Consider the following 12,633-nt stretch of genomic DNA (forward strand, 5'->3'; position numbering starts at 1 on the left):
ATAATAAGTAATGAAGCAGTGGTGCTGATTAATTATAGGGGAGTTAGTATCACTGTAATCTACTCGCCGTCCAAAGAGGCACCGCAATTAATGTGGAAACCATACACAGGTCCGTTTAAAACTGAGTCTGATCAGTTCAGTATCAGCAAATATTTCAGTTTTAAGGGAATTTAACACCGGTATTAAGTTGACAGCCTGCTTGTATTTTATACAGTGAGCTCACGTTAAAGTATCTTGCAAAATATTTTTTAAGCTTTTCAACTGGACATCATGTGGACAATAATAATATTTTATGGAAGTCATGGTGTATTAATTATGCACAATTCATTCAGGCGAATATTTATGACGGCTTTGCTGTAATAATACTGATATTTGTTATTAAGCCCCGAATAGCGTGCAGGCGGAACAATGATCGGATGTAAGATCTGCATCGGCAAGAAACGTGCTTCAGAATGCACTATCTGCATATTCCAAAGAATGGTCCCGATCGCTACATGTGAACACTTCCGGTTTCCCGAAAGGTATGACAACATTCTTTAAATGGTGCAGAATTGTAATCTTACAAAGCATTACAAAGCAACCAGCAGAGCTACACCTATCACAAACCTCACTGGCAGCATTATTTCAAATGGTTATTTTATACCACTGGATTTAAACTAAAATGGTGCTTTAAGTCAGCAAACCATTCGTATCATAGCATTTCTAGATTTGCAACAATTCAGATGTTCGCACTTTCAGACCTGCACAGAGCAAGTGTCTGGGGCATTTGTGCTGGAGTGTTTGAATTAGCAATTACTGAGGGGTCAGCTTATTTGAGCAGACCTCGGTTGTGTTACAGGATGTGCTGTGTGCTTTGCTTTTCCGTACAGTGATTTGGCACATTGTGTGTAGGTTACCTCCAGAGCTGTCCCAGCTGAAGGATGTGGATGATTGACTGCAGGAGCCAGACGCAGAAGGAACATGAAGATGTCTTGTTGCCTTTGCTGGTGTTCCTCGTCCTTGTGGTTGAAGGCTTTCGTTGTGGGGATCGGGCATCTGTCTCGCCGCCTCCCCCAGCGCTGCTCAGTAACTTGCCGTCCACGGGGCTGGTGCTGTTGGCACCGGCTCCGTGGTTAGCGCTGAAGTCGTGGATGAACCACCTGAAACTGAAGACCTGCACGGCCAGGGAGCCCAGCACCACGAAGAAGAGAGTCAACCCGAACCACCAGTAACGGGAATGCAGGTAATAGTCCACCGCCAGCCACACGTCCGTGCCCACGTCCGAGAAATAGACGGTGACGGCGGCCACGATCCACAGGCCGTCCCACAGCGTGTACCTCTGGTGCCGGGCCAAGCGGAGGCAGCGACCCCGGCACAGCCCCGTGCAGCAGCGGGAGGAGCGCTCCGCTGAGCCGGCCTCTGCGCCCACCCTCTCCCGCTCCTGCTCCTGCTCGTCCTCCTCCTCTTGCTGCTGCTGTCCATGGTCCTGATGGTGCCCGGAGTACGAGTGCTCGGAATTTTGCAAAGGAGTAAAAGCCACGTCGCTCTTCTTCTTCATCTTTAAAAGCCCGTCCGACTTGGCAGCCATCAAACTCTGTGATCCTCTCCCTCCTCTTCCACTCCCTCTCTCTGGCTCTCTCTCACCTCTCTCTCTCTCTCCCTCTCTCTCTCTCTCTGGTGCTGTCAGTGAATAGGGCGACCTCCACTTCCGGTATGTGAGGCTGGTTATACACCACTAAACTTCCGCTATCTTCCACTGATGGTGAGACCTGCCCAGTGAAAAGAGGGAGAACTCGAATCGCTCTCGCCGAACGAGCATTCACACAAACTTCGGTTCTGAGGAAAGCCTCCCCGCCTGAAAGTTTAACCTGCCCTCTTCTTACCACGAGGCTGACTGACCTGCTGAGCATCTGCTGCATTTTCAGTTTTTTGTTTCAGAATTATTCCAAATTCCACAGAAAAATACAATGAAGTAATTCCTAGAACATGCTTACTTTGAGGCATTTTTGTTTATTGGGATAATTGGGCAATATCTTACAAGTACACTTGCTGCATTTTTGATCTTAAAATAACTTTCCCCGTGTTGCTTTCTCGCTGAACACACCCTGTTTACTAATTCAACATCACCAATAGCAATACAATTGCCAGAGAAAAGAACATAATCATTGGTTTGACAAGCAAAATAATAATTGGTTTGACAAATAAAATAACATTGTCGAGCAAGTATATATTCAAATTAGGAAGCTTGCCAATGGAATAAAGATTGGTGAAGTAGTGATATTCTGCCAATAGGTGACGCTAATACAAATAAGAAAACGATTATCACTGCAAGTTTGTCTCTGTTTTCAGCCCTTGAGCCTGATATTGCATGTGGTCAAAAGCATTTCAGGAAGGGCTAAATAAATGAACAAAAAGCAAGATACTGCAGATGCTGAATATCTGAAACAGGTAAGGCAGCATCTGTTCAGAGAACAGGCAAGTTAGCATTTCAGGTACGGACTCTGTTAGAATTGGAAGATATAAATAAAAGGCACTTGAAAAGGAACAGGATAACTGGAAGGGAAACGCATATGTACACATACAAACATAGGAAAAGAAATGGATGATCAGTAAAGTGCTTAAGTGAAGATAAGTTAAATTGCAGGAGTGATATTAGCATGAGACAATAGGAGACATATAAGGTATGAGATACCATGATTGTGTGAATATCTTAAAGGGGTGGAGGATCAACAAGTAGAAAGGGGAATATGAAAAACAGGCAAAGTGGAGCAATCTGCAGGAGCTTGTTGAAACAGGGGGTTGACACCATGTGCCACTTTGCCAGCATTGTGTTCCAATGACAGACCCTAGATTCCAGCACCAACCCACTCTATCCCACCATCACCAAAGATAGCAACACACACTCCAACTTACCAACACTTCCTGCCAGGGAGAAAGTGGGAACTATGGTTAGTTTAATGTTCCTGCCAAGCCGTGCACGTGCATAGCCACATAGCAGCCTGGAAATTACCGTAGAGGTCTCGTTCCATGTTAAATACCATGTGTATACACCGGCGATGCAAAGAAAAAGAGGTACCATGCATTGAAAATCTGCCTGTGCACAATGGCAAAATTTTAAATGGACCATTAGTTAAGATTTTGTTAAAGGCTATTAAGGCCAAAGGGCTGCAGTGTGTGTTTTTTTATTCATTCATGGTAAGTGGGCATCATTGGCTAGGCCAGCATTTATTTGCCCATTCCTAATTGCCCTTGAGAAAGTGGTGATGAGTTGCCTTCTTTAACCCATGCAGTCTATGTGGTGTAGGTACATCCACAGTACTGTTAGGGAGAGGATTCCAGGGTTTTGATCCGGCGACAGTTAAGGAACTTCTAGGTGGTGGTGCTTCCATGCATCTGCTGCCCTTGTCCTTCTAGATGGTAGCAGTTGTGGGTTTGGAAGGTGCTGTCAAAGGAGTCTTGGTGAGTTCCTGCAGTGCACCTTGTGGATGTTCCACACTGCTGCCACTGTGTGTTGGTGGTTGAGGGAGTGAATGTTTGTGGATGGGGTGTCAATCAAGTGGGCTCCTTTGTCCTGGATGGTTTCAAGCTTCCTGAGTGTTGTTGGAGCTGCACTCATCCAGGCAAGTGTGGAGTATTCCATCACACTCCTGACTAATGCCTTGTAGGTGATGGACAGGCTTTGGGAAGTGAGGAAGTGAGTTACTCACCACAGGATTCCTAGCCTCTGACCTGCTCTTGTAGCCACAGCATTTATATGGTTGGTCTAGTTCAGTTTCTGGTCAATGGTAACCTACTGGATGTTGATAGGTTAGATTAAAGATAAGGTATTTTTCCTTAAACCTGCTTTGAGTTTCATTAAAGCAATGTAGAAGGACAAAGAGAAATCAGAATGGAATTGTAACAGACAACTAAAGTGATAAGTGATAGGAAATTTGGGGTTACACTGTATGCTGAATGGAGGTGTTAAAGTGCTTTCTTGCTCTAATTCATTTTGTTATTTTAAACATTAGAGTAGACATGTGCAGTTGTAACAATGCAAAATCAGATCTTTAATGAGACATCACAACATACGATCTAGTATCTCACACTTCATGATGTCATTGTGACTACAACACATGGTGGTTCACTCACAGCTCTCATACTAATTATTCTTTTCATCTCTAGATTCTATGCATTTGACCACTAAATCATAGTACACCAAAGATATACAAAAATGACATCAGAATAACAACATGGAGCCAGCAAAATGTACTTAATTCTTCTCAATTCCTTCTAATCATTTTGTTACCTAGCTTAGTGCCTTCTTAAGCTCCATGGTTATACTGCCCTCACAAACCCTCCCCATCATTTTATCACTATAAACATAAATGACCCAATTAACTCTTCCAGACTTCAACAACATGAATTAATGAATTTCATATATCCCATCAGCTCATTTATCAGAGAAGATGCCTGTGTCTTCGGTCTGCTAACGTAATCTATCCTCATTGTGAGCCATTCCCACAAACAGCCTAAGGGATTGAGATACAACTGTATTGTGAACCCTCATTCCACATTCAGCAAAGCAGACATTTAATCTGCATTTGGCCTCCTGAAGTTAGAAGAACCACATTTTGAGCAGTGAGTACAGTGTGCTAGGCTAGGGGAAGTAATATAACTGTTGTGTCGCTTGGAAGGTGCATTTGCAGCTCTGAATCCTGTTGTAGGAGAATATGAATTAATGTGAGACTGTATCAAGAGAAAAGGAGCAACAGCGAGGGGAATAGAAGAGTAAAACAGAGAGCCATGGAGGGAATAGCCCCTTCAGAAAGCAGAAAAGGTAGGGAGAGGAAGATGTGTTTTACGGTGGACTCATATTAGAGGTCGTAGGAATGGCAAAAGGTTATCTAAGTGGTTTTATAATCCTAGACCAAGCAATTTTTTAAAACTATAATTACAACTTAATGGATATATAGCTCATTTGTTGAAAAATGTATGTTCAGTGGTGATAAACATTATTGAGCATGCATAACTATATTACAACTTCTACTTATACATAGCTGTGACTTTGCATTGTTTCAGTCCATAAAACATACAAGATTCCAGTTGCATCCTATGTACGAGTAGCAGAGCATCTGTTCAGGCAAGTAGTTTGTGTTATTCAGGAACTGCAAAAGCACTTCTCTATAACTACCTTAGTCAACACACAATTAAAATTGACAATGTAAGATGCAGGCCTTAAAGCAAATACTGACATCATTCACTAAAACAAGTTGAAGCCTCTATGGTACTAGTTATGCATTGGTTGCCTAGTTACCTGGAGATGCCATTTCAGTGTCAAATAAATCAAAATTAAGGATATTTCTCCAACCCCAACCTCAGATCTGGCAGTGGATTTTGGGATCAATGTTTGAATTCAGGAAGAACAAATTTGTACGAATACAATTTTTTTGTCCAAAGTAAAACTATTCCTAGATTCCTGAATAAACCTTGTTACCAATGAAAGATATACAACAACAACTTGCATTTATATTCTTATCATCTGTAAGAAGCCAGTTTGCTGATAGCAAAACTACCAAAAATGATTAGCAAATTTAAGGTTACATTAAGGTGATGGCTGTGGTCTCTGGTTTATTACCTATACTGTAGGGCTAGTAGAAATCAAAGTAGTCCAAGTGTCTTGAACGACTGATTGCAGCATCTGTGTAAACAGCAAAAAGAAAAAGCCTTTGTAGACAACTAAAAGGAAGTTCTTGGAGAAGGTAAGCTTTTCAGGAGGTTTGGTGTTTATTTAAACCTCCTGGGCACAGAGATGTTGGCTCTGAATGTAAGAGGAGCAATTGGGAGCATTTAAACTAAGTGTGACTGAAGCTAATAGAGTTAATTCTATTGGAGTGAATTCATCTTATTCTGTAGTTCAAATTGGGTGATATTGCATTGACAGCTCATTTTACACTATTGAAGTCAAAGGAAAAGGAAACTGGGTGCAGTGCAAAATGATCGACTGATGCAATATGACACAAGATGGTTTTGATCTGTGTTCCAGCCTTGGTTCAGTGGTAGTATTTTTGCCTTTTAATCTGGAAATTGTGGGGCCTAAATTGGACAACCTCAGAAAATGATCCTCTTCCTTTCACCACAACCTTACGCATGTGCCTTTTTCCTTTTGGATACCCAAAAAAACTGCCACCTGGCCAAGAAATGACAGAAGATCAACAAGATACTGATGAAATGTAACTCTCTCAGCCACAAGCTCAGATACTGACAGTACACACAAATTAGATGATAGCCTATAGGTGGGATGGGTACATGGTGAGACCCTGGGTATGAGTGGCTTGCCGTCAAGGCAAGGACACATTGGAGGACAAGGTCACATACAAGTTCTGCTGCACTCAAGTGGGGTGGGGTGGGTTGATGGGGTGGGTTACAGAAGAAGGCTGCTTGATATGCACAATTAAATATTTGGTAAATTGGCAGGCTGGCCAGAAAGCTTCTGTGCAATGTCAAGGAACATTACAGTATCACAGTATCTTTACAGTGCAGAAGGAGGTTATTCAGCCCATTGAGTTTGTACTGGCTCTCTGAAAGAGCATTCCACCTAGTCCCACTCCCCTGCCTCATCACTGTAACCCTGCACATTATTTCTTTTCAGGTAGCATTCTAATTCCCTTTTGAATACCTCTATCTAACCTATCTCCACCACCCTTTCAGGAAGTTTGTTCCAGACTCCAACCACCCTCTGGGTGAAAAAAAAATTCCTCACATCACCTTTACTCCTTTTGCCAATTATTTTGAATTTGTGCCCTCTAGTTCTTGATGTTCTTTTGAGTGGGAACCGTTTCTCACTATTTACCCTGTCCATATTCCTCAAGGTCTTGAACCCTCTATCAAGTCTCCTCTCAGCCTTCTTTTCTCCAAGGAAAAGAGTCCAAACCGCTCCAATCTTTATCTTTATCTTTATCACTGGAATCATTCTTGTGAACCTCCTCTCTCCAATGCTTTCACATCCTTCCTCAAGTATGGCACCCAGAACTAGACGCAGTACTCCAGATGAGGCCTAACTAGTGTCTCAAACAAGTTCAACGTGACCTCCTTACTCTTGTACTTATTGCCCCTATTAATAAAGCCTAAGATACAAAATGCTTTATTAACTGCTCTCTCAACATGCCCTGCCATCTTCAATGACCTATGTATGTATACACCAAGATCCCTCTGTTCCTGCACCTCCTTTAGAGGCTCTCCCTTCATTTTATACTATCTCTCCATATTTTTCCTGCCAAAATGAATCACCTCACACTTCTCTGCATTGAACTTCATCTGCCACTTGTCTGCCCAATTCACCAATATATCTATGTCCTTTTGAAGTTCAAGCCTATTCCCATGTCATAGCTGACAACATTTCCAATCTTTGTATCATCTGCAAATTTTGAAATCATGCCCTGCACACCACAGTCTAGGTCATTAATATATATCAGGACTGATATATATATCAGGACCCAACACTGACCCCTGGGGAACTCCACAACAAACCTTTTTCCAATCTTAAAAACAACCATCATTACTATTTGTTTCCTGTCATTCAGCCAATTTCGTATCCAAGTGCCTACTTCCCCTTTTATTCCATGACTTAGAATTTTGCTCACAAGTCTGTTGTGTGGCACTGTATCAAATGCCTTTTGAAAATCCATATACACTACATCAACAGCATTTCCCTTATCAACCTTCTCTGTTACCTCCTCAAAATACCCCAGCAAATTAGTTAAACATGATTTTCTCTTAATGAATCCATGCTGGCTTTCCTTAATTATCCTGCACTTGTCTAAGTGATTCTTGATTTTATCCTGTACTATAGTTTCCAGAAGTTTCCCTATCGCTGAGGACAAACTGATTGGTCTGTAGTTGCCAACTTTATCATTGCATCCCTTTTTGAACAAGGGTGTAACATTCACAATTCCCCAGTCCTCTGGCACCTCCCCTGTTTCTAAGGAAGACTGGATGATTATCACTAGTGCCTCTGCAATTTCCATTCTCCCCTCCCCCAGTACCTTTGGGATGCATCTCATCCAGTCCTGGTACCTTATCTATTTTAAGTAAAGATAGCCTTTCCACCACCCCCTTCCACTCGATTGTAAGTTCTTCTAGTGTACCAGTTACCCCCTCTCTCACCTCGGCCTGGGTAGCATCTTCTTCCTTTGTAAAGACAGATGCAAAGTACTCATTCAACACCTCCACTATTTCTCCAGTCTCCACATGCAAGTCCTCTTTTTGTCCCTAATCGGCCATACTCTTTCTTTTACCACTCTTTCATTATTCACATGCTTATAGAGGAGCCCAGCATAGAGGAGTCCAGTACCAACTCTGCACATGGTTTTATGCAGAGCTTGCAGACCACTCTTTCCAGCATGGAAGTAGTTGCAAACTCCATTAGCACCCTTGTGAACCCAATCATGATGCAGCATCTGATAGCCAATGTTTCAGCTTCTATTGCAGCACAGGCAACATCTACCAAAAGTCTAAGCACTGCAGTGGAAACTCAGACTGAAAGCAAGGCCTCCTGTCTGCCATGTAAGCTCAGGCTGCTGCCATCATGGCTGCGGATACCAATATTCAAAGGGACATGCAGGGTTTCACAGCAGCCCAGTAATCCGCCTTGAAACAGATTATTAGGTTTGCTGAATTTCTGCCCCAGAAAAGTGGCTGTGGCTCCATGCAGCAAGCACCAGCCTGATTTCCTCCCTCGCCCGTGCCGGTTCTCCATTTGCTGTTGCCTGTCAACAAGCCCTGGCAGCTTCTGCTCATGCTAAGATGGTGCAGTCTGGAACTCAAGGTCACCCTTTGAGGCCATCTGCAGTGAAACCTTCCATCAGCTGTGCTGCAGCCACTGGGGTGGCATTGAGTAGGAGCAATAGACAGGCAAAGGCAAATGGAAGAGCGGCAGTAAGTGAATGTAACAAGGGTGATTAATTTATTTTTATATGTAATACGGGGAATGCTTCTGGGGTCAAGCACTGGCCAGCCTCGGAGGTGACTGCTGAGTGGGGGGGTGTCCGAGGGCAAGTGCTGGCCAGCCTCGGAGGCAACCGTTGTCGGTGGCGGGATCAAGTGTTGCCCTGGCACTGCATCCTGCACAGGCAATCGAGGAGGGGTGCAGGGTAAATGAGGGATGTGGCCACGTATTAGGAACACCTGTATGAACTGACCATGCCTCTGCAACTGAGACAGATCAGGCACAGCCACAGTGATGTAATTAGGATCGGTCTCCTAGCCTGCCCGCCCATGCAAGCAACGTAGAGGCACCAAGTGCTCCATATCTTATGACCCCCTCTGCCCCCCGGGCACAGACTTTGAGTCCACCACCACTTTATTGGACCGCAGAGCAGTTGGGCTGCACACGTTGTACAATCTCCTCGCCAACGCTGGCCATGTAGCAGTCACTGCTGGAGGTGCTCACAGCCCCTTGCAATCTCAGCAACCCGGTTAGGACCAGTGTCCCCATGTCACAGGTTGACAGGACAGCCATGCAGCGCATTCATCTCTGGCCATCCAAGAGGTGACCAGCACTCTCTGGGAAGCATTAAGGGGCAGTCACACAGGGCCAGGAAAGGTGCTAAGTACAGCCATGATACCACTTCTCTCTCTTTCATGCTGCAGGAGGACCACTTCAGGATCATGGGTCCTGGTGATCTAGCTATATGCCTGATGGAGCACAGAGACCGTAGAAGATGGAGGAGAGAGCGACTGAGGCTCCTGGCCATGCAAATGCAGGAGCATCAACCTTATGAAGAAGGGGCAGCAGGGATCACTGCACACGTTGCCCAGGAGTGACAGTGAGCTGTGGCTGGTCAGCACCTAGCAACACCCAGGGTCTATAGATGCCTCCTGCCATTCCTACAGATGACTGAGAACCAGTGTCGCCAACGATTGCGCATGTCTAGGGACCTGGTGGCTCACATCTGCCACTTACTGCAGGACTTGGTGCCAATGGGACATGGAGGGCATCCACTGTCAGTGACTGTGAAAGTGACTGCGGCACTCAATTTCTATGCCAGTGGCTCTTTTCAGGACTTCACAGGTGACCTCTGTGGGATATCACAATCCGCCACCCACAAATGCATTCTTGAGGTCATGGATGCCATCTTCTCCATGGCACACAACTTTGTGCATTTCGCCCAGGACTGGGACAGCCAGGGTGCAACAGCCATTGGATTCGCCCTGATCTTCGGATTTCCATGGGTACAGGGTGTGATTGACTGCACTCATGTGGCGCTCAGGTCTCCATTGCTACATTCGGTGGACTTCATCAACTGCAAGGGCTTCCACTCACTGAATGCGCAGCTGGAATGCAACCACCAGAAACACATCCTGCAGGTATGCGCACAGTTTCCAGGGAGTGTGCATGATGCCTACATCCTGAGTCACTCACAGATCCCTTGGGTCTTCCAGGGTCCACAGAGGCTGCAGTGTTGGCTCCTTGTGGACAAGGGCTACCCGCAGAGGCCATGGTTGATGATAATTGTGCGGCGGCCTCGGACTGCAGCAGAGCGATGGTATAATGACGCTCATGCAGCTGCTCGCAACTTAGTGGAGCAGACCATCGGGATGCTGAAGGTGTGCTTCCAGTGTCTGGACTGGTCTGGTAGGGCCCTGTGTCTCTGAGGGTGAGATGCATCATCGTCGTCTGCTGGGCCCTTTACAACCCAGCACTGCAAGGGGGAGAGGAGCTGGCTGAGGAGGAGATGGAGGAGCTGCATGTCTCCTCCGTTGAGGAGAATGCTGATGGGGGTGATGGTGAGGGGGTCCTCGGTGGTGAAAAATTTAACTTAATTGATATGTTAATAGCCTCATTAGGCCTTTTAATTGTCGGCGGGTGTGCTGCCGATTCCTGTGCCCGCCCTTTGACCGATCTATTGCGGGATTGTGTGTTGACGTCGGGACGCTTGCTCAACGTCAACGTGCATCATTTCACGCTCGTGCGGGTTGGTTGCATGCCTGCCCGCTGAGGTGAAAATTCTGCCCATAGACACAGAACCCACTAGAACTCTATTTTAAAAAATAATTTCCAATAACATTATCGACATTAGTATCTCTTCAAGCATGTGCCACACCATTCCCTGTACATTTTAACAGCTCTAAAATGCACCAAACACCTGTGCAATTGTAGCAACAGCCATTAATCAGCAACTAACCTGAATGTAGTTGATGATTCCTTTCTGGTGGTGGTGGTGAAAAGGGTGGGGTATGGGGGAATGGGAGCGCGGGGCTGCTTCCTGCTGCTGAACACTGTTCCAAAAAGCAGCAAAATGCAGCATTGGTATCAAATTAGCGTTACATGATAGCTGTTATGATCTGCCTACACTACATACATCTGGTGGGGACTCACCGCACTGGCACTAATGCCCTCAATAAAATGATGTCCACCGCAACTTGTGCCAGAACTTTGCATATGGCTTAGGTGCCATCTTGGGCCTTTAAGGGCACTCATCGCACTCAAAAGGCAGGTACTATAGGTCCAAACTCTGCAGCATTTAGGTGCAAACCATATTCCAGCATTTGCTGAAATTGTTTGTAAAGCATTTGAGGCACAAACCCACAGAGGACAGTTGACAAACTTACAACTGCTTTTCCAAAAGTTTCTAACTGACCACCAATGGCTTCAAGAAGTGTCAGTATTATGTTCTTTGTAAACAAGACTCCTTTGGAAATGAGAAGAATGCTGGCTAACAAGAAACAATAGAAGTAGGGTTTGAAAATCATGCTTATTTCTTGAAGTCCTTCTAGGAGCTGCAAGTGTTGGTGGGATTGAATTGTGATGGCCTCCTCCCATTGCATAACTGTGACTTGCAAAGCGGTTTCCTCATGGAGGCTCGAGGGGACAAAGTTTCTCCTGGGCACAAAGGGACCAGCAAGAGAAGGGGCAGCAGTATGCAATGAGTATGGAGGACAACCAGAGGCAACCTGTGAAAAGCATCATTTATATAGTGTGCTATGATCTGGAATACGCTGCCTGACAAGGTGGTGGAAACAGTTTCAAAAATAACTTAAAAAAAAGATAAATATTTGAAGTGCAAAAAGACGTAGGGCTACAGGGAAGGAGCAGGGGAATGCGACTAATTGGAATTTTCAAAGAGCTGATACAAGCACGATGGGCCGAATTAATTATTTCGGGGCTGTGTCATTCTATGATTATGATTTGTTGCAGCAGAATCTGCAGAGGGCAATCTGCTGCCCGATGGAAACATATTTCTGCTACTCTGATATAAAAGACCTTTGTTTGATTACAACACCTGGCCACCGCATTAACATCCACATCTAAACCCCTTTCCCATCATAATTATGCCACCTCTGTGCATATAAACTCACATAGATCATTCATGCCAACTGATGAAATCAACTTCCAAATTTCGTCAACAATATTTGCATGTAGAACAACTTTGGTGCTATCATGGCCAGAATTTTCCCAATGGCGTGTGGAGACGGGCCCTGCGAGTGTCCTGATGTCACCTTGCGTCATTGCGATATTTCGGTGAGCAGGCACGCATTGATCTTCAATGCCTACCCACCATTAATTAAGGGGCCACTTAAGGCCCTTGAGGTGCCAATTGATGGCGATTTTTCGGCGCCTGTGCCATCTTCGGGTCGGCGCACGGGCATAACGCAATTGGGTAGGACACATTT

The 12,633-nt window shown here is 44.9% G+C and overlaps 1 protein-coding gene across 2 annotated transcripts in view; it reads right to left on the reverse strand.

Moving 5' to 3' along the window:
• Positions 1–1,590, reverse strand: part of xkr4 (XK related 4) — a 339,928-nt gene extending 338,338 nt beyond the window's left edge. For both annotated transcript variants that reach the window (XM_078540508.1, XM_078540507.1), the window contains exon 1: positions 897–1,590. In XM_078540508.1, coding sequence (XP_078396634.1) covers positions 897–1,567 — 671 coding nt within the window. In that variant the 5' untranslated portion in view covers positions 1,568–1,590. The remainder of the gene's footprint in view (positions 1–896) is intronic.
• Positions 1,591–12,633: the final 11,043 nt, after the last annotated feature.

Source organism: Cetorhinus maximus, chromosome 4 (genome assembly GCF_964194155.1).
Source record: "Cetorhinus maximus chromosome 4, sCetMax3.hap1.1, whole genome shotgun sequence".
NCBI classification, from domain to species: domain Eukaryota; kingdom Metazoa; phylum Chordata; class Chondrichthyes; order Lamniformes; family Cetorhinidae; genus Cetorhinus; species Cetorhinus maximus.